This window comes from Bos taurus, chromosome 19 (genome assembly GCF_002263795.3).
Source record: "Bos taurus isolate L1 Dominette 01449 registration number 42190680 breed Hereford chromosome 19, ARS-UCD2.0, whole genome shotgun sequence".
Classification (NCBI taxonomy): Eukaryota; Metazoa; Chordata; class Mammalia; order Artiodactyla; family Bovidae; genus Bos; species Bos taurus.
Genome location: NC_037346.1, coordinates 12,187,597 through 12,210,323, shown reverse-complemented (window position 1 = coordinate 12,210,323; position 22,727 = coordinate 12,187,597). Strand labels below are relative to the sequence as shown.

Below are 22,727 nucleotides of genomic sequence, written 5' to 3'. Positions count from 1 at the left end.
AGGCTTTTTGAGGGAGTGCTAAGACCTATCAATGTTGTAATAGGGGAAATCTCATTTAGCACCTAGTTTCAGGCTGGTTGGAAGCCAGACCCCCAGGCAGGATCTTTTAAAGTATAGAAATACATACAGTCCTGTGCATCACATTTGTAATTCCTGCTGGCTTCCAGTCCAGGAGAGCTGTAGTTCCCTGGGTGACAGAAAAATTGAAGCTCTAGACAGTTGTGCAGCTCCTTTCTGGAAGGTCTTTTAGAGCTGTAGTAAGGTCAGAGGAGAAGGTAGGGCTGGTGTCTCCTTGGGAGCACCTCTTAGCTCTGGGTGTGTGGGAAACCCGAAACCTGTCCCTTAGGCCGAAGCTCCAGGCTAAGTAAACGGGGCCTTTTCACAGGCAGACTAGGGTTGAATTTCATTTGACTTTCTATGCAGTGCCCTGGGGGTGGTGGCCTGCCAAGAACTGTCTTTTCAATTGTTATAGTCCCCTAGAGCTCAATAATGTCGGCCTCCTTGTCCAACAGGGCTAGGCAATCAAGGGGGTGGCCCTTGTGTGGATTGCACATGCCTGCTGCCTTTAGCAAGTCAGCTGGAGAGTGTCAGTGGCAGGCTGACCCTCTGGCTTTCCAGAGACAGTGGGAAAATGTCTTGAGTCCACATGCCCCTGGTTTCAGCCGTGCAGCAGGGGGGTGCCTTTCCTGTGTACCCCTGCCAGCTTTGGTCTGGGGGTGGGAGAATGCTGCCCCGCTCACGCGTGTCAGCCTCAGCCAGGGAGTGGCTAAATGTAGCGCCGGAATTTAGCTAGGGAGCAGTAGAATGTTTGTTCTGCTCATCACTCCAACCAGTAAAGAGGGCGTGCTGCAGCCCCCTGAGCTTTCCGGCTTCAGCAGGGCAGTGCTTGCCACCACCTTCCCCTGCCCGACTTAGCAAGGCTGGAGGGAGGGTGCTGCCTCTGATTGAGCCCAGCTCTGCTGGCAGGCTAGCAGGAGAGTGCAGTAACGGTGTCCACCAGCACTCTCCAAGGCGAGATTCTGCTGTTCCCTGTCCCTCCAGCAGTTGCTCTTAGATGAGCAAATGAATCTCCTTCGCATATAGTCTAGGCAGTTTCTAAATTGCTGTTTTTTTTCTTTTCTTGCTTGGTCTTAGTTTGAGTGAGACTGCATGCAGACCCGTTGAAAGGGGAATTTCAGTTTTCATATAGTGCTTTGGGTCCCTTGGATGTCAGCCCCGTTGGTTTTCTAAGCAAGGCGTTTCGGGGGCTTGTCTTTCTAGTGCACATCCCGAGGGTTGGGGTGCCCGATGTGAGGCATCAATCCTACTCCTCCAGGAGGGGCATTCTAGATTGGTGAATCTTCCCTATTGGTGTTGTGGAGCCAGGGGTGGGGTTTTTGCTGAGACCTTGTCTCTGCCCTTTTTTTTTTTAATTAAAAAAATTGGCCACACTATGCAGCGTGTGGTATCTTAGTTTCCCCATCAGGGATTGAACCCTTGGCCCCTGCATTGGAAGTGTGGAGTCTTAACCACAGAAGTTAAGTGTGAAGAAGTGTGGAGACCACCACAGAAGTCCTGAGTCTGTCCTTTTACTTGTCTGGTTGTGGTCTTTTGTTGTGGGGAAGCAGTTCATCTAGTTTTTAGATCATTTCCTGGTGGAAATGATCTTTGTGTAGCTGTAGGTTTGGTATGTCCATGAGAGGAGGTGAATTCAGGATCTTTCCACATGATCTTCTTGGACTCGTTTCCCCTACTTTATTTTCTGTTAGTCAGTTGGAAAAGCCTTTCTCCAGCAGATTATACATACTTTAGACTTTAGTCTTAGTTCATTTGTATTTTCTTGTGTCCATGTTTGATTTTTTTCTTAATTCCTTTATCCTTTCTCTCCAAGGAACCCAAATTCATTTTGACATTCTCCATTGAACCGTTCTTTTCTTCTTCTTTTAAAAAAATATTACTTTATTTTTGGCTGCGCTGTGTCTTCGTTGCAGTGAACAGGGGCATCTCAGGTTTCAGACTTCTCTTCGTGGTGGCTTCTCTTGTTCCTGAGCACGGGTTCTGGCACACATGGGCTTCAGTAGTTGTGACACGTGGGCTCTGTAGTTGAGGTGCCTGGGCTTAGTTGCTCCATAGCATGAGGAATATTCCTAGACCAGGGATTGAACCTATGTCCCTCGCATTGGCAGATGGATTCTTAACCAGGGAAGCACCTCCATTGAACCTTTCTGATCAACCAAGGAAAGGTTATATATCTGAGCTTTTTGGGTGCTTTAAAAGAGAGCTTACTGCCTGTTATTTACTTTGCTTTTTATAATTTCTTACTAGTTTTCTGAGTAGTCTAGAACTTCCTACTCAGAAGAGATGACGTTGTTTATCTGTTTCATCCTTTCAGATGAGGCCCTGTGAGGCTCATAATTACTACTTAATAATTGCCTGCTATGTTTAATTTATGGTTAACAGTTTATTTTACCAGCTTTTAAACATTAGGTCCCACAGAATTCTTTCATTTTAGTCTTACTTTATTATAATAGCTACTATTTTTGATCACTTGCTATGTTCAAGTAAGGTAGAATCTCCAGTTTACAAATGTGGGACTAAAGTTCAGAATTAAGGTCATAAACCTTAAGTCTGTTTGTGTCTGACTTCAAACTGCTCATGTGCAGATTAGTTTTTGTGACTATAAAACACGTTGTCTGGTCTTTGGACATTTGAAATTAAGGCTTAACATATTATGCTAGTTAAATTCCTTAAGTGATTATATATTTATTTTTACATATTGTGTACATAAATATAGATGATTTCTAAACAATTTTAAGATTTTGGTATTATAGTTTTCTTCTTCTATTTTCAATAATTGCCAGAATTAATTTTCAATTACTTGAGCATATTTGTTCAAAACGAAATGTATTCTTTCCTGGTATATAGAGTTTCCATATTTATAAACTATGAGATAATGCCACATCTATGGTTTGAAACTATTTCTGACTTTATTGTTTCTCATTTTATGTTTGACATCCCTAGGTTTTGTTTATCATATGATAAAAATTGTATCATGTAAAGTGTGCTCAAACTTGGGGAGGTTGAATGACATGTGGCTCTGTGGACATAGAAATTGAGTATAATATAAAACATATACTTCATAGAATTGGTATCAGGAAAGTATGTCAACTTCTCACATGTGGTCAGAATTCTGTACAGAATGCAGTCAAGGCTTATAGTAAGCCAAAATTCAAAGAGTGTTTGGCTTATGTTTGGTTTCCAGACTTAAGATCTTTAATCCATTTGACATTATCTTTGTATATAGTATGAGGAAATGTTCTGATTGCATTCTTTTACATGTAGTTGTCCAGTTTTCCAGCACCACTTATTGAAGAGATTGTCTTTTTTCCATTGTATATTCTTGCTTTCTTTGTTGTAGATTAATTAACCATGAAGGCATGGGTTTATTTCTGGGCTCTCTGTTCTCTTTCTCTGTTCTATGTGTCTCTTTTTGTGCCGGTGCCATGCTGTTTTGATTACTGTAGCTTTGTAATATAATCTGAAGTCAGGGAATGATATCTCCCACTTTGTTCTTTTTTCTCAAGATTGTTTTGTCAATTCAGGACCTTTCATGGTCAAATATAAACTTTAGGATTATTTGTTCCAGTCCTGTGAAGAATGTCATGGGTATTTTGATATGGATTACATTAAATCTGTAGATTGTGCTGGGTAGTATGGACATTTTAACAGTATTAATTCTTCCAGTCCATGAACATAGGATATCATCTTTCCATGGCTTTATGTCATTTTCAGTTTCTTTGATCAGTATTTTATAGTTTACAGAGTATAAGTCTTTTCACTTTTTTGGTTAAGCTTATTCCTAGGTATTTTATTCTTTTTGATGTGATTTTAAATGGGATTTTTTTTTTTTTTTTGCTTTCTCTTTTTGATAGTTTAATATTAGTGTATGGAAAAGTAATAACTTTTTAAATGTATTAATCTTGTATCCTGCAACTTTACTGAAGTCATTTTTTGGTTCTAATAGTGTTTTTTTTTTGTGTGTGTGTGGCATCTTTAGGATTTTCTGTATGTAATACCATGCCATTTCAGATAGTGACAGTTTTACTCCTTCCCTTCCAATTTGGATGCCTTTTGTATCTTTTCTTTGATTGCTGTGGCTGGGACTTCCAGTGCTATAAATAGAAGTGGCAAGAGTGGACATCCTTGCCTTGTTGCTGATACTAGAGGGAAGGCTTTCAGCTTTTCACCACTGAGCATGCTGTTAGTTGTGGGCTTGTTGTAAGTGGCCTTTATTATGTTCAGATATGTTGCCTCTGTAACCGGTTTGATGAGAGTTTTTATCATGAATGAATGTTGAATTTTGTCAAATGCTGCATCCCATAGATATTAGAAAGCTGTGTTTCCATTTTCATTTGTCTTGAGCTATTTTCTGATTTCTTCCTCGATTTGTTCATTGACCCATTTTGGTTTTTTAGTAGCACAATGTTTTCATTTTCCCCATTTTTCTTCCTATAACTGCTTTCTAGTTTTATAGTATCGTGGTTGGAGAAACCGCTCAATACAATTCCTATTCTTTTAAGTTTGTTGAGAGTTATTTTTGGCTTAACATATGATCTATCCTGGAGAACATTCCATGTGTACTTGATAAGAATGTGTATTCTGATCTTTTGGGATGGAATGTCCTGTAGATATCTATTAAGATTAATTGGTCTAATGTGTCATTTAAGATCTCTGTTTCCTTCTTGATTTTCTGTTTGGATGATTTGTCCATTGATGTAAGTGAGGTGTTAAAGTCCCCTACTATGAATGCATTATTGTCAGTCTCTCCTTTTGTGTCCATGTTTATATTTGCTTTAAATATTTAAAGTGCATATATTTTAACATGTTATATCCTCTTATATTAATCCTTTTATTATTAAATAATGTTCTTCTTTGTTATTTTTTATAGACTTTGCTTAAAAGTCTATTTTGTCTGATATGAATATTGCTACCACCGCCCTTGTTGTTTCCATTTGCATGAAATTTCTTTTTACTTCTCCTCACTCAATTTGTGCATGTCTTTAGTTCTTTTAAGCAGAATATAGATGAGTCTTGTTTTTTAATCCAGTCCACCTCCCCTGCCCCACAGCTGTGTCTTTTGATTGAAGCATTTATTCCACTGACATTTAGAAGTGTTTGTGCTTATTGCCATTTTGTTCCTTTTATTCTGGTTATTTTTATAGTTCTTCTCTGTACTTCTTTTAGCTTCTTCCATTGTGATTTGATTTTTTTTTTTTTTTAGTGGTATGCTTGTGTTACTTTCTCTCTAGTTTTTGTGTATTTATTTTAGGCTTTTGATTTGTTACTACCATTGGGTTCATAAATTTTGATCTTTAACTCTATCTCCTTGCTTTAAATTGGTAATGATTTAAGTTCTAACACCTAGAAGGTCTACATTTTAACTCCCCTCCCTCACATTTTGTGTTTTTGATACCGTATTTTACATCTTCATGTTAATCCTTTTATTCTAATGCACTGTTGCTGTTGTTCAGTTGCCAAGTTGTGTCTGACTCAGTGACCCCATGGACGTAGCATGCCAGGCTAATACTTACTAGGATGCATATTCCAACTTGTTTCTGCAAAAAACATAAAACTTGCAGAATGGTGAAATGAATATGACAGTCAACTCACGTATACCCTTCCCCTAGACTAACTACTGATATTTTGGTCACATTTTAGATGAAAAAGAGGGAAAAGCCCACCTCTGTTCACCAGTCTAATCAACCATTATTCATGTCTTGCACACAGTTTATTTCCTTTGCTGCTGAACAACTTGCTTATTTGCTTCACTTTCTTAATGTAGGTGTAATTTACGGTAGAGAAGTGCAGAGATTTACCTGTTACAGCTTGAGTTTTGACAAATGCATGCGCTTATGTAACCCATACTTCTATAAAGATATTTCTGTTCCTGCAGAAGGTCCTTACATGCCCTTTCCCGGTCATCCTCACCCCCTCGGAAGCCTCTCTTTTTCCACTTTCACTTTAGAGGAGTCGTTTTCCCTGTTCTTGACAATGTTGCATGTATCAGTACATCTTTTCTTTTTATTACTTAATCGTATTCCATTTTATGACTATATTTTTCATTTTCTATTGAGTTGAATTCATATATTTTGAGCTGTTATGAGTAAAGCTGTTGTGAACTTTGTCATGACATCTTCTTGTGTCATGGAGTTTGAGTCACCATTTGAGTGTGTTGAAATAGGTAAATCAATTAAATGTGTGTAATACGAGGCTCTGTTCAGTTCTTTAAAGAAAAACAAGTCAAAATAAGGAGTGGAAGCATGATAGAGGATGATCTTTTTGATTGGAAAGTATTTTAGCAATGACCTAAAAAAAGTGTGTAAGACAACTATGGAGGTGACTAGAGTATGACTTGGTAGTTCTAAGGAGATAGCTGAAAATGGAGCGTTCCTGAGGCAGAAGTGTCCTTGGCACATTCCAGTGTGGGTTAGCAGGGCAGAGAGTTAGGTCAGAGAGACACCGACACCATGGTAGAGGAGCACGGAAGGAGTTAAGGTTGTGAACAGTATTTTTTTCTTACCAGGAAAGTAGATGAATGGATTCACAATATGACATTTGCTGGCAACAGTAATAACTGCATAAAGTTTATTGAGTTCTTTCTTGTCACAGCACCTTGTTTAGGCCATTCCATTTATTATCTTTTTAAATCCTCACAACAATCCTATGTGAGGTACGGGTACTTATCTCCACTTTGCAGATGAGAGAATTAAAGCACTAAGCGATTAGATACATTAGCCTTTATCAGTAGTTTTATTTATTTTCCAGTGGAGTTCTTCTCAACCATAACTTTCTGGCAGTGATTTTTTCAGTGAGCCAGAGAAACAGAGGAACAAATTCTGGGCTCTTATTCTGGTTCACATGGAGTTTAGTACCACAGCAACTTGGGAAAATGATTTAGCCTCTCAAAGTCTCATTTTACTCCTCTGTCACATGTATGATTTGTGTTTGGTGTTTGTTAAAAGGTCTGGCAAGTCAAATCTGGGAAAGAACATAAAGGGCCTGATCAATCCTTGAAGAGAAATAATGTGACACTATTGTATATTAAGGGATACTTCATATACTGAAGAGTTTAACTTATGGAGGAAGATAACAAAGCCAGGAAGAACTAAAAAATGTTGCTTTAACATTTTAATGTTTTTGTGTCACTGTGGAGTCTAAAATGTATATGCGTGTTTTGGATATTTGAGGCAAACGCAGAGTTGTACTTGGTGATCATGTTTTGATAAAACATATTTAAGGCAATAAGATTTCTGTCCTGTTTTTCTTGTGGTTGGTTGATGGTAGCTGCAACCTGTGTACCTGTTTCCCCGTTTCTCCCTCTTCATCGCATCTTCCATTTTATCTTTGTCGTCTTTGTACTAAAATATTCGTTACATTTTTCTCTTTTAGGTGAGAAGTAAACATGAGAAGTAACCTAGTTCATAATGGAGATTGTTTTATAGCACAAAATAGAACATTGTCTAATAAAATAGAACTTTTTAGTGGGAAAATATCTACCCAAAATCTGAAATTACATACAATAAGACATATTGACTACAACTGAATAGGATCATACTTTTTGCCTAAAATTTATATCTGCAAAATATGACTACAGCTTGAAGTTCACACTGAGAAAATCTGTAAGGAAAATGGGTTTGGACAACCCCATTGACTTAAATATTTTCTGAAAGAATCATTTCGATAAAATAACAAATGGAATGGAAGACTTGGAAACAGCTTAACTGATAAAATGAATTAAATTGTTCAGTGGAATCTTTCTGCAGCAGGCAGTCTCAGTTAAAATTCCTTAGTGCCTACTTAACATACTCTTACGTAAAACTCTCTCTTTTCCAGGTATCATCCTCAACATCACAGAGTAGAGTTAGAATCTTAATATCAGTTGGATGTTGATTTGCCTCTGAATATGCTTTTGGATCCATGCAGAACTGGTTTCTGTTTGGTATCTTGAAATTCTTAAGACTGATTAATGAACTTACACGCTTCAGTTTAAGTGAGTTCACAGTGGTGTGTGTGGTAGGGGGTATCATTTAACATTTTCTGACATGAAAACTGTTGAATTTTGTTGAGGGGGAAGGAGTTTGGTGACTTGGTGGGCAGGCCCATTTTCATTACTTTAATTGTGCGATTTATTAGGATTTTAAGCTTTTTTATAAATGTTTTAGTGTTATAGGACAGAATTAAAAGGATTTAGAATAAAAGGAGTTTAACAAAAGGACTTTGCAACAGGATTGCAATAGTTTTTATATTTGATGGATTTAGCTAACCGCTTTTCATTTCAATCATCGTGCTACATTCTGTTAAATGCTGTAGAACAGGTGTGTGTAACGTCATTCTCTCTATTGTACATGCAAATAAACACAATTTTATATATAAAAAGTTAATCCTCTACAATTTGGAGGATTACATTATGGGAGGGTGATGACTCCATTAGGCATCATGGAGAGTACATGCTATTTATATTGCAAGAAAAATCAGGTTAATAGCTACAGTGTTCATGAGATTGTAGAATTTTTATACCAACACTTTAAAAAATTGTGTTTATTCAAACTGTCCACAACAACATTATTTAAGGCAGAGTTAAGGTTATGTTATATAGTTTTCCAGCTTTGAAAAAAATTCAGTGGACAGTGTGCCTCAAAGAAATTTGAAGGATTTGTTATGACTTGTGTGCTTTTTGTAGACTAGTCTTTCCTATTTCTGGACAGTTTTGCTGGTACAGTGGGTGCTTTTGGCTTTATGTTGTTCTTTAGTGAGGGCCTTATTTTGTAGTGTAAATTTTTTGCTTGGTTACCTTTTCTAAATATCCATGAAGAGTGTAAATCTTTAGTGTCAGGTGACTGACCTGGAGAGCAAATTCGGTAGGACTGTTGTAACTCAGTGTATTTTAGTTGCTCAGTCGTGTCCGACTCTTTGCAACCCCATGGACTGTAGCCTGCCAGGCTCTTCTGTCCATGAAATTCTCCAGGCAAGAATACTGGAGTGGGTGGCCATTTCCTTCTCCATTTGTAACCCAGTAGTTCAGTGGAAACCAATGAGGTTCTTCAATTCAGGTTTGAAAAACACAAAGACAATCAAACCTTTCTTGCCAGTATTATTTGCACTTTAAAGACATGATGTGACACTCATCAAAATTGGTGTGTATAATACCAGGTACAAACCATAAAGACCTTGTCAAAACACCAGGAGGCAGAGGCAAAATAGGTATTGTTAAAGGTGAAGGTGAAAAATGTAGGAGTGAAGAACTGGCCTTGTGTAGCTGAAATTCAGTTACAATTAATTTGAAGCATAAATATCCTGGGCTTTGGACTAGTTAATTTTTAACTTGTACTTCATTTGAAAGTCATATTGTTAATTGTGAAATCTGATTTATTTGTTTAGCAGGGGGAAAAGCACACAATCCATAGTAAATTAATGTTTAGTGAAAATGTAGACACTAATTGTTCTAAGCTTCTCATAATTTAAATTGGTTATGGGGAACTTTATTCATCAATAATGTGTTTATAGTTTTGATCTTTTTAAGGTGTGATAATACAGCTGTGAATGGATCATATAACTTGTCTTAACCTATTTTGTATAATTATTATCACAATTTAAAAGTATATTATGTCAGAGCACAATATAAATGTGTAGCCACATTTAAACCTCATTATTTTTGGAGGGATCCGTTAATGTGGATTATTAACATTTACATTACACTTGGTGTATGCATGCATTCTAAGTCACTTCAGTCGTGTCCAACTCTTTGTGACCCTGTGGACTATATAGCCTGCCAGTCTCCTCTTTCCATGGGATTCTTTAGGCAAGAATACTGGAGTGGGTTGCCATGCCCTTCTCCAGGGGATCTTTCCAACCCAGGGATCAAACCTGCGTCTCCTGTGTCTCTTGTATTGGCAGGGATGTTCTTTACTGCTAGTGCCGCTTGGGAAGCCCCACACTTGGTGTATACCATCTAGCAAAGAAGTGGAACACTGTTAAGAGTGCCTAAGCCCCCTGTTATACCCCTCCTGGAAATTCTCTCCATCCTAAACCCCGAAGAAGACTACTCTATCCTGAAATTGATGATTATGTGTTTTTGTTTTTAGCACTTAAGGTTACTAAATATCTGTCTGTATATCTGCCTAATGACACATAGCCAATAGGCACACACTTGTGCAACCACACAATTTCTTTGTACCTTTTTCAAAACTGTGGTAAAAATCACAAAAGATTTACTGTCTGTAAATCTTTACAAACTTCTTTTTGGTGGGAGGGGTGCAGTGTGACATGCTGAATCTTAGTTCACTGATCAGGAAGTGAACTCATATCCCCTGAAGTGGCAGTGCAGAGCCCTAACTACTGGACTACCAGGGAATTCCTGGTAAACTTAATTATAAAGCTTGGCTGTGTTAAGTACATTCAAAGAACTCCATATCCATTGAACAGCAGCTCTCTATTTCTCCCTCTATCCCTCTATCCCAGGCCCTGGTAATCACATTTTTCTTTCTGTTTCTAGGATTTGACTACTTTTAGTTCAGTTTAGTCGCTCAGTTGTGTCCGACTCTTTGCGACCCCATGGACTGCAGCGTGCCAGGATTCCCTGTCCATCACCAGCTCCTGGAGTTTACCCAAACTCATGTGCATCAAGTTGGTGATGCCATCGAACCATCTCATCCTCTGTCATCCCCTTCTCCTTCTGCCCTTAACCTTTCCCAGCATCAGGGTCTTTTCCAGTGAGTCAGTTCTTCGCATCAGGTGGCCAAAGTTTTGGAGTTTCAGCTTCAGCAACAGTCCTTCCAATTAATATTCAGGATTTTTTTTCCTTTAGGGTGTACTGGTTGGGTCTCCTTGCAGTCCAAGGGACTCTCAAGAGTTTTCTCCAACACCACAGTTCAAAAGCTTTAATTCTTCTGCGCTCAGTTTTCTTTACAGTCCAACTCTCACATCCATCCATGACCACTGGAAAAACCATAGCCTTGATTAGACGGACCTTTGTCAGCAAAGTAATGTCTCTGCTTTTTAATATGCTGTCTAGGTTGGTCATAACTTTCCTTCCAAGGAGCAAGTGTCTTTTAATTTCATGGCTGCAGTTACCATCTGCAGTAACTTTCAGTTCAGTTCATTCGCTCAGTCATGTCCGACTCTTTGCGACCCCATGAATCGCAGCACCCCAGGCCTCCCTGTCCATCACCAACTCCTGGAATTCACTCAGACTCACGTCCATCGAGTCAGTGATGCCATCCAGCCATCTCATCCTCTGTCGTCCCCTTCTCCTCCTGCCCCCAGTCCCTCCCAGCATCAGAGTCTTTTGCAATGAGTCAGCTCTTCGCATGAGGTGGCCAAAGTACTGGAGTTTCAGCTTTAGCATCATTCCTTCCAAAGAAATCCCAGGGCTGATCTCCTTCAGAATGGACTAGTTGGATCTCCTTGCAGTCCAAGGGACTCTGAAGAGTCTTCTCCAACACCACAGTTCAAAAGCATCAATTCTTTGGCGCTCAGCTTTCTTCACAGTCCAACTCTCACATCCATACATGACCACTGGAAAAACCATAGCCTTGACTAGACAGACCTTTGTTGGCAAAATAATGTCTCTACTTTTGAATATGCTATCTAGGTTGGTCATAACTTTCCTTCCAAGGAGTAAGCGTCTTTTAATTTCATGGCTGCAGACACCATCTTCAGTGATTTTGGAGCCCCCAAAAATAAAGTCTGACACTGTTTCCCCATCTATTTCCCATGAAGTGATGGGACCGGATGCCATGATCTTTGTTTTCTGAATGTTGAGCTCTAAGCCAACTTTTTCACTCTCCACTTTCACTTTCATCAAGAGGCTTTTTAGTTCCTCTTCAGTTTCTGCCATAAGGGTGGTGTCATCTGCATATCTGAGGTTATTGATATTTCTCCCAGCAATCTTGCTTCCAGCTTGTGCTTTCTCCAGTCCAGCGTTTCTCATGAAGTCACCATCTGCAGTGACTTTGGAGCTCCCCAAAATCAAGTCAGCCACTGTTTCCACTGTTTCCCCAGAGGGCAGACAGACTGGAACCACAATCACAGAAAACTAGCCAATCTGATCACATGGACCACAGCCTTGTCTAACTCAGTGAAACCAAGCCATGCCGTGTAGGGCCACCCAAGACAAACGGGTCATGGTGGAGAGTTCTGACAAAATGTGGTCCACTGGAGATGGGAATGGCAAACCACTTCAATATTATTGCCTTGAGAACCCCATGAGCAGTATGATCCATCAGATGTTGGCAATTTGATCTCTGGTTCCTCTGCCTTTTCTAAATCCAGCTTGTATATCTAGAATTTCTCAGTTTATGTACTGTTGATATCTAGCTTGAAAGATTTTGTGCATGACTCTGCTAGCATGTGAAATGAGTTGCAATTGTGCTGTAGTTTGAACATTGTTTGGCATTACCCTTTTTTGGGATTGAAATGAAAACTGACCTTTTCCACCACTGTTGTGTCCCTATAGTTTGTCTGCCTTAAACATCCTCTGTGCTCTACTAATTCATGCCTCCCTCCTTTTAAACTCCTGAACACCACCGATATTTTTACTGTCTCAATATTAAAAACTGACTTTTGCCTTTTCCAGAGCCATGCAAGCCTCCCCTGTGTTTTTTCATGGCTTGCTAGCTAATTTTTTTTTTTAAATTCTGAGTCATATTTCATTGTCCAGAGGCACTATATTTTTTTATTTTTAATTTATTTTAAATTGGAGGATTTTACAGTATTTTATTGGTTTCTGTCATATTATCACATGAATGAGCCATAGATACACGTATGTCCCCTCCCTCCTGATCTGCCTCCCACCTTCTCAGTTGTGACAGAGCACAAGATTCGAGCTCCCTGTGTCATACAGCAGATTCTGGAGGTGCTGTAATTTATTTATCCACCCATCTACTGAAGGGCATCTTGATTGTTTCCAAGTTTTGGCAACTTGAACGAAGCTGACGTCCATATCCATGTGCAAGTTTCTGTGTGAGCAAGGTTCTCCGCTCCTTTGGGTAAATACCAAGAAGCATGATTGCTGGATCTTGTAGTAGGAGTATGTTTAGTTTTGTAAGAAACTGTCCACTGTTTTCCAGCGTGACCATACCATTTTGCGTTCCCTCTGGTGATGGTGGCGTCTTCTTGTTATTCCTCCTCCTTGTCAACATCTGGTATTGTTGTTGTTTTACATTTTGGGCAGTGTGATGCTTGTGGAATGGTGTCTTATTGTTTTAATTAATTTGAATTTCCCTGATGACCTGTGACGTAGAGCATTTTTTCATCTGCTTATTGCCCATTTCTATATTTACTTTAAGTGTTGGTTCAGATCTTTTCCTCATTTTTATATTAAAATTTTAAAGATACATTTACTCATTTATGTGGCTGCATTGGAGTTTCGTTGTGGCACGCTGGATCTTCATTGCATCATGCGGCATCATTTGTTGCGGCGCCTTAGTTCCCTGACCAGGCACGTGTTCCCTGCTTTGCAAGGTGGATTCTTAACCATTGGACTACCAGGGAAGTCCCTAGAAATACAGTTGATTTTTATATGTTGATCTTGACTCTAGTAACCTTGTTGAGCTAACTCACGAGCTCTAGGAGTTTTTGTTGTTGTTGATTACTTGGGATTTTAGATGTATCAGTTGTGTTGTCTGCAAAGATGTGTGTGTGTATGTGTGTATCTATAAAAAATCACTCAGTTGAGTCCGACTCTTTGTGACCCCATGAACTGTAGCTCCACAGGCTCCTCTTGTCCATGGGATTTACCAATACTGGAGTGGGTTGCTATTTCCTCCTCCAGGGGATCTTCCTGACCCAGGGATCGAACCCAGGCCTCCTGTAGTGCAGGCACCTTCTTTACCATCTGAGCCACCAGGGAAGCCCTGCAAATTGGGAGTTTTATTTATTCCTTTCTTATCCATATGATTTTCCTCCCCATTCTTTTCTTTTTATCCTTGTTCTTTAATTCTACTTCTTCTTCTTTTTTTTTTTTTTTTTACAGTTATTACTTTTTAAGCTTGTTTTTGGTTGTGCCTGGCCTTTGCTGTGCACGGGGGCTTTCTCTGGCTGCCGTGAGCAGGGGCTGCCCTCTCGTTGCGGTGCGCGGGCGTCTCATCGTGGTGGTTTCTCTCGCTGTGGAGCGCAGGCGCCAGGTGCGCGGGCGTCTCATCGTGGTGGTTTCTCTCGCTGTGGAGCGCAGGCGCCAGGTGCGCGGGCGTCTCATCGTGGTGGTTTCTCTCGCTGTGGAGCGCAGGCGCCAGGTGCGCAGTCTGCTGTGGTTGCAGCATGGGCTCAGTTGTTGCTCCTCTCAGAGTCTAGAGCCTGCGTTCGGTAGTTGTGGCCCGTAGTTGCTTTGTGGCCTGTGGAATCTTCCTGGACCAGGGATCGAACCTGTGTCCCCTGCATTGGCAGGTGGATTCCAGTGTACCACCAGGGAAGTCCCCCTCTTTCTTTTCTGTCTTGTCTAGAACTTCCAGTACCGTGTTGAATAGCTGGCATTCAACTAAATAGTGGTGAGAGTGGAGACCTTGCCTTTTTCTTGACCTTTTCTTGACCTTAGGGGTATGGATTCATGATGTTAGCTGTAGGTTTTTGGATAAATAGTGTAGTATCTAGAGCAATCATTTAAATTTCTGATCCTGTAAACAACCTTTTTTATTTTCCCTGGAGCTTCTATAGAAAATTCTTTTTAGGACTCAGTATCCTGAAATGATGGACATGTGGTTCAGCTATTGAATTCATTTTATTAGACCTACAGGGGGCTTATAGACTCATATTTGTTCTATGAAAAATTTTGAAACAATTCATGGATTCTTTCCTCTATTTTTCTCTGTTCTTTCTTTTTGGAATTCCTGTCTATATGTTGGAACTCTGAGATGGTCCTTTAACAGTTCTCTTGCGTGTGTTTGTGTTCAGTCAGTGGTGTCTCACTCTTTGCAACCCCATGGACTGTAGCCTGCCAGGCTCCTCTCTGGGTAAGAACACTAGAGTGGGTTGCTATTTCCTCCTCCAGGGGATCTTCCTGACCCAGGGATCAAACCTACCTTTCCTGCATCAGCAGGTGGATTCTTTACCATTGAGCCACCTGGGAAGCCTGTTTATGTGTATATAGATTAATGCTGTTTTTCTCTTTTTTTGCGGGTGGGTTTTTTTTTTTTTTTGGATTCTGTTCTCTAGGAAATTTTCTCATATTCTTGCATTGAGTTTTTAAATAATATCTACCATCTTTTTAATTTCCCAGATCTCTCTTTCATTTCTAAGCATCAGTTTTTCTTTGCATTGTTACTTTGTTTCATGCTTAAAATATCTTCTTATATTTTTAAAAGATTATTAATGATAGTTTCAAATTTTTTGTTTTTTTTTTTAGCCACATTTCCAGGTGATTTTACCTATTTATAAGCAGCAAACTAAAAAGTTGATTGCAAGTGATGTATGTTTGCATCCTCTGACTTCATTCAGCGTGCTTTGCTTGTGCTGTTTCTTGGAGCTCTTTACTTGACAGTGTCTTTCATTCATTCTTCATGGTCTGACTGATTTTTATTTTCTAATACATTGCTACTCAGTTTACTAGTCTTTTTTTAGGATTTTACATTGTTGTACATTGAGAATGGCCTGAAATTTTGAGGTTTTTAAAGTTTCTGTTGTGACCTTCCTTTATTTAATTTTGACATCAAAATTATACAACTCTTAGGCAATTAGTTGGTGGAATTGGGGGTGGCTTTCTGATTGCATGGAGAACATGTGTAAAATTGAGGTTGTTGTTGCCAATTATAAAAAAGATTTTAAATGTTGGTTCATTTTAGAAGCAGTTATAGGTTTATTTCTAGCTTTTCTATTTTTTGTTCAATTATATAAATATATTGAATTAAATGAATGTTTTGCTGTCTCTTTAGCCATAAATATTTTGAGAGGATGAAAATAATGGAAATATACAAGAATACTTTTTGAAGTTTTGTTTTACATTTTACTTCATGTTCCTTATCAGGTGCTCAAAAGTGTGACAACTTTGCTGAAAAAAGGCCCCTCCTTGGTGTTTGTAAGAGCACTGGATCTTCTGGGTAAGGAATTAAAAAAAAGTTTTTTGAACCACTATTAAAATTTTGTGTTATTTCAGAGGGGGGAACTTTAATGTCTTCAAGTCTTTGTTTACCATAAGACTATGCTTTTACAGAAGGGATGGGACAGGACTTAATAACATATTTAAGGTTTTTGCCATACAGGCCACTTTATTTTTCTGCTCAACTGTTTTCGCTCAAATGTAGGATGATAGCAGGACATGAAAGAAAGCCAGCAGTATCAGAATTCAGTCATGAAAGAGTAGCATCATTAAGAAAAATACGTTTCATTTTGTTTATTTATTTATTTTTTTAGTATTTATAATGGCCTTCTACAGTGGATTAGAAGTTACTGTTAGGACATCATCATCATCAACTGTTATTAACATTTATATTTTACATTGTTTTGAGGATCTTTTAAAAAAATTTTATTTTATATTGGCGTATAGTTGATTAGCAATGTTGTGTTAGTTTCAAGTGTAGAGCAAAGTGATTCAGTTATACATATACATATATCTTTTCTTTTTCAGATTCTTTTCCCATATAGGTTATTACAGAGTATTGAGTAGAGTTCCTCCTTTGCTATACAGTAGGTCCTTGTTGATTATCTATTTTCTATATAGTAGTGTGTATTCCATCATGCTTTTATAGTTATATTAGAATATCTGTTATGATCCTTAGGTAAGATGCTAATATAAGATATTTTAATATATCTTAATGATAATAAAATGTAGCATAGTGTATATTGTGTATTAGCCAACAATTTATTGTTGCTGTAGCATGTGCCTAACACTGTTCTAAAGGCATTACATGAATTTTCTCTTTTTTTTTCTGTTAGCAATACTTTGAAATAGATACTGTTCTTATTCCTATTTTGTAGTTTAGAAACTACAGGCAGTGAATTCTCACAGTGAAACTGTGGATTCAAACCCAAGCAACCATACTTTTTTTTTTTTTTAATTTTTATTGAATATAGTTGATTTTTAGTGTTTAGTTTCAGATTACAGCAAAGTGAATCAATTATACATCTACATATATCCACTCTTTTTCTAGACTCTTCAAGCAGGCATACTCTTAGTTCCATGCTCATTGCATTTGGGACAGTAAGAGGCTTACTGACTAAGATGATTAATTGTTATTGCTCATGAAGTCAAGTTTTCCCTACTTTCTCTATATATTAAATGAGAACAATATTCTTCATAATAGCTTATGTGATTTAGTTATCACTGTATAATTCCAGTTAGGAATTGTTTTCAACTGCTGGTAAAGTTCCAATGGCCTATGCAAACCCTGGAATTGAATGACTGGGTAGGCAGTACAGGGCCAGTGAAATGTTTCTGCCATGTGTCATTAATGATCTAGATTCTTTCCATTTCTAGCTTTGACATCTTTTAGAATATGACCCTTTCCCCTTATGATCTCAAGAAGGCTACTGTCTTATCAGTTAGTATCTCATCTTGAACTCCTAGCTACAAGGAAATTAGGGATATTACTGTGGTTTTGTTAGTAAGGTAGAGGATCAAAATGAGTATTAGGCTTGGCAACCAGCAGTCCTTGCCATGTGCTTTCAGCTGATAGTGTCTGGGTCATGGATGCAGTGCACAAGGAAAGAACATGCTAATGGTATGGTGTAACATGATTGATCTTGGAGTCTTAATTGTTGCTTTCTGGGGAAATGGTTTGACTCCATGTGTTACAAGGCAATTTTCTTCCAGTGTAAAGTTTTGGGTTGAAGTGAGCAAAAATTTACTGTGTACTCATCACTTTGCTAGGTATGGGATAAGGATACAAAACATGAAAACCTAATTCTGTGTCTCAAAGATTTAAGAATGTTGTTGAAAGCAAAAACATAGCACATAGAAGATGATTATGGGATAATGACATCTGTGTGCGTGTGCATGTGTGCTCCGTCATGCTTGATCCTGTGTGACCACATGGACTGTAACCTTCCAGGCTCCTCTGTCCATGGAATTTTCCAGGCAAGAAAACTGAAGTGGGTTGCCATTTCCTATGCCAGGGAATCTTCCTGCCCAGAAATTGAACCCTCATCTCCTGCACTGGCATGCAGATGCTTTACCACTGCCCCACCTGCAAAGCCCAGTGATGTCTAATTGGAATTCAAAGAAGGTAGAGGTCAGTGTACCTGGATTGATAGGAGAAAGCCTCATGAAGAAGGCACAGCATGTGTTGGACCTAAAGGAATAAGAAAGTTTGGCAGGGTTATAGAAGACTAAGAACTTCCAGAGTAGGTTATAAAGCTGTAGCTGGGGAACAGAAACTGGTAGAAATAGTCTTAGGAAAGATGGAGGTTTGTGACTTACAGTGAAGTTCATCTGCAAGATAGGTAATAACAACCATTTCATTTCTCTAGAACTCAACCAAAGGCTTCCAACAATGTGAAAAGTGTTTATGTTTGAGAGACTGGTAAATATTAAGTCATAGCTGTGGGAATCTGTGGCATTCATGCCTGGAGCTGCTTGAGTCACACTTCACCCCTTCTGTTTCCAACTTGGTTGATTCATGGCCATGACATTCGTGGGGAATGTCATGGACATGCTCAGCAGCATTGTCCATGGAACTTATGGTCACGGGGTTGTGTGGGCCCATGGCTCTTTTAGCCTAAAATCATGATCAGTTAAAGCTTCATGTATGTGCAAAGGAGCCATGAAAGCATCCTATGAAACTAAAACCTGGGAGACTTGAAAATGTCTGACCTCTGCACACAGAGATCCTTTTGGAAAGAATGACAACCTTTATTGACTCAGGGTGGTTGAATGAATTCTCTGTTGAACCTTTGGCTAATCACTAAGCTACATAGACACAGGGGCAGCCCCTGGGAAAGCAGGCTTTAAAATGAAAGCAAGAATTAAAAATAAAATCCAGCAGAGGCATTAATTAGTAACTATATATCGTGGAGCAAAGTAGCTTTCCAGAATTCTTATACCATATTATAAAACATGTCTAATTTCCAACATAAAATTATGACACATGCCAAGAAATAGCAAAGTATGATATGTTGAGAAAGGAAGTAGGTGATAGAAACTGTTGCTGATTGCTTCCAGTGTTAAATTTTAGAGACAAGGCTTTTAAAGCAGCTGTTATACATATGTTCTAAAAACTAAATGAACCGTGTTTATGGAATGAAAGGAAAGCTTGGTAACAATGACTGAACATGTAGAGAATCTCAGTTAGAAATAAGTTATAGAAAAACCAAATGGAAATTCTAGAGTGGAGGAGATAAAAAAAGCTTTCTAGAAGAATACAACACTATATTCAGGTCAGCACATGGATCAGAGACCTGTTATGTTAACAAGAGAGGTGAAAGGGAATTGGGGGGGCTTCCTTGGTGGTACAGTGGTTAAGAATCCATCTGCCAATGCAGGGGACAGGGGTTCAATCCCTGGTCCAGGAGAATCCCACATGCCACAGAGCAGCTAAGCCTGTGCGCCACAACTGCTGAGCCTGCACACTACAACTACTGAACCTACATGCTGCAACTCCTGAAACTTGTACTCCACAACAAGAAAAGCCACCGCAGTGAGAAGCTCCCGTGTGCAATGTAATTTACTAGAGAGTAGCCCCTGCTCTCAGCACCTGGAGAAAGCCCATGCAGCAACAAAGACCCAACACAGCCAAAAATAAATAAATAAATTTTAAAGGGAAAAAGAAAAAGGGAATGGAAACCGTGGAGAAGAGTTGAAGAAGTATCTGTGGTGAAAGAAACCTTCCTTGACTTCACTTTTCCTGATGTTTATTAAACCTCTGCGATTCAGGCACACCCAGTCCTGTTGAAGCCCCACAAAAAGATGTGTTTGTGGAAGATAGTCAACTATTTGCTGAGTTTGGTTTGCAAGTATTGAAAGATTTTCCATTCCTTAGCAACCCTGTTTAACTGTATGATTAAGATTTTTTTTTTTTGCCTCCCTGTGTGGCACGTGTGATCTTACTTCCTTGACTAGGAATTGAACATATACTCCCTACAGTGGGAACGTGAAATCTTAACCACCAGACAACTGGGAAGTCCCAAGGAGATTATTTTTATTTTTACAGGATTCATTTATTGAGGTGTCACTTGAATATATATAGGAGGTGATGAGATTATTTATTGAGAGATGACTCTGATGGTATGTGGGTTATATTAGTCTAATCCAGAGAATTAGAACCAGTGGGAAGAGGGATTATATATATGAGGAGAGAGGAAGAAGGGAATGGGGGTGTTGATTTTGAGAAATTGACTCACATGATTGTGAAGCCTGAACATCCAAAATCTGCAGACTGAGGAAAGAGTTGCAATTTCTAACCCTCTTCCTCCAAGGAAGTCAATTTTTTGAAGATTTTATTAAGACTTCCAACTGATTGGATGAGTCCCATTCAAGTTATGAAGCATCACCTGCTTTACTCAAATTCTGCTAATTTAAATATTATTTTATGTAAAAAAGTATGCTCACAGAAATATCTAGAATAGTATTTGACCAAATCTGATTATTGTGGCCTAGCCAAGTTGACACATTAATCACCACAGGGGCGATGAATATAGTTCTGATTAAAATAACATTTGCCTACTGGAAAAAATCTATTGTAGACACTCACTTCCCCTCTCCCATGTCTGCTCCTTATATTTATTTCATAGTAGGAGAATCATTCTGCAAAGAGATGGCTCTATGTCTGTATCTTTTGCTGGATTGTTTTAAGAATTGTTATTGATAAATGAACGCGAAGATATTTCCTTCTTGGTTTTAAGCATAGCACCTTCTAACTAGCATGGCCCCAAACTATTTGTTTTTTGCTAAATGAATTTTAATAAGTTTTCTGTACAGTCATACTCATCCTTTATTTAAATATTAGTAACACTTTTTTTTTTTTTATGGTTGAGAAAATATCTTAATCTGAGGAACCACATGTCCTGAACCTGGGTGTTGATGTCTTCTTCAAAGGCCTTTGGTGCACAAAATCTTAGGACCCCCTTAACCGCTTGGGACGTACAAGACATGTCTGTTGCCATTCATTTCCATGACAAATGCTTTATTGAGCACAAGGTGCTTTGGACACTTGTCAGTTGCTTATATTCACAATTAATACCACCTAGTAAGTTTATCTTAGGGAAGTTCAGTAAAATTTCCTTTTGATGTATAAATTTTCTTATTTATAAATGTGTATAGCATCACTGACTCAATGGACATGAATGAGTAAACACCAAGAGATAGGGGGAGGACGAAAGAGCCTGGCATGCTGTAGTCCACAGGGTCACAGAGTTGGACGCGACTTAGTGACTGAACAACAATCCCTTTTCAAAGAAAGGGGGGAATTTGCTATGGAAATAATCCTGGTCCTTCCTCATATTTTATCCTTTAGATATTTACACGTTGCAAACTGAGCCCACAATTTTTAATACAGAGTCTTACTACATTCATGACAGTCTTTAAATACCATTTACTTTTGTATTGTATTATAGTAACGTTTTCTTTCTTCATGTTTATATGTCTATGTAGAGGGAGAAGAAGAGGGAGGGAGGAGAGAGAAACACACACACTGTTCCATCATCGTTTCAGATAAGCCATTTAAGGTCTAGGTGGGAGATAATGTGTGTTGCGTTACTGATCCAGGAATTAAGTCAATGTCTTGTGTAATCATTTGAGGGAGGGAGGGGAAGTGTGGACAACATACTAAGGAATGTACACTTTCTTAGGAAATGAAAACGTATTGTATATTACATGCTAACCAGCTCCAGTAATGAAGTTGTTCATGGTTAGGATTTTGTTTGGTATTATGAATAACTGCAAAAGAGTATGATTATTCAGCAGCTGACTTCAGACCTTGAAGAATGTTTAATCCAATATAATATCATCACATTATACACATTGGAGTGGAGATGTGATTTTTACATAGAATCACAGAATGTTAGAAAAAAACTTGAAGATCATATGAGATAAAGAAAGTCTTATCTGGAGACTCATACCATACATACATCTGTTTGGTGGTGGCAAATTCTTGTAACAGTGAGAAAATTTTCCCCAGAAACAGACTCATGTATACAGAGAACAAATTAGTGATTCTAAGAGGGGAGCAGGATGGAAGGAGGGGTATTGAGAGGTACAGACGTTGTAAATAAAATAAATAAGATACAAGGCTGTAATAGACAACACAGAGTATATAGTCCATATTTTATAATAATACCTTTGTATGGTATGTAATCTATAGAAGTACCAAATCTTTGTGTTGTACTCCTGAAACTGACCTTATAAGCCACCTATACTTCAATTAAAAGAGTCAGAAAATGTCTTTATTTCAGTTAGTTAGGAGTCTCTTATCTCTTGTTAAATATGCACTCGATGGCCGTATTTCCAAGATTGAATTTTAATAATTCTAGAAAGATGAAAATTTTGGCAAACCACAGACATCTTAAATTTACCTCGAAAAAAGCAAAATAATTTTAATAGTTGAACAGAAATAAAGACTTGATTTCAAAATTAAGGACTGTTTATCAAATAAAATACACTTAGTTCACAGCATTAATAGTTTCGCATTTTTGCTACAGATTGCTAACAAAGGTCACGTTGGACTGACAGAATTCTGTGAGACTGGTGTTCGCTAGCCAGTGAGCTAAAGCAGCAGTTATTTAGGTGGAGGTTAAGCACAGTTTCACCACCCTGAAGTGTTACTGAA

The 22,727-nt window shown here is 38.5% G+C and overlaps 1 protein-coding gene across 10 annotated transcripts in view; it reads left to right on the top strand.

Moving 5' to 3' along the window:
* The window catches only part of BCAS3 (BCAS3 microtubule associated cell migration factor), a 586,592-nt gene that overhangs the window by 75,980 nt on the left and 487,885 nt on the right, over positions 1-22,727 (top strand). For all 10 annotated transcript variants that reach the window (XM_059878411.1, XM_024980624.2, XM_059878412.1 and 7 more), the window contains exon 7: positions 15,995-16,067. In XM_059878411.1, the coding sequence (XP_059734394.1) occupies positions 15,995-16,067 (73 nt within the window). The remainder of the gene's footprint in view (positions 1-15,994; positions 16,068-22,727) is intronic.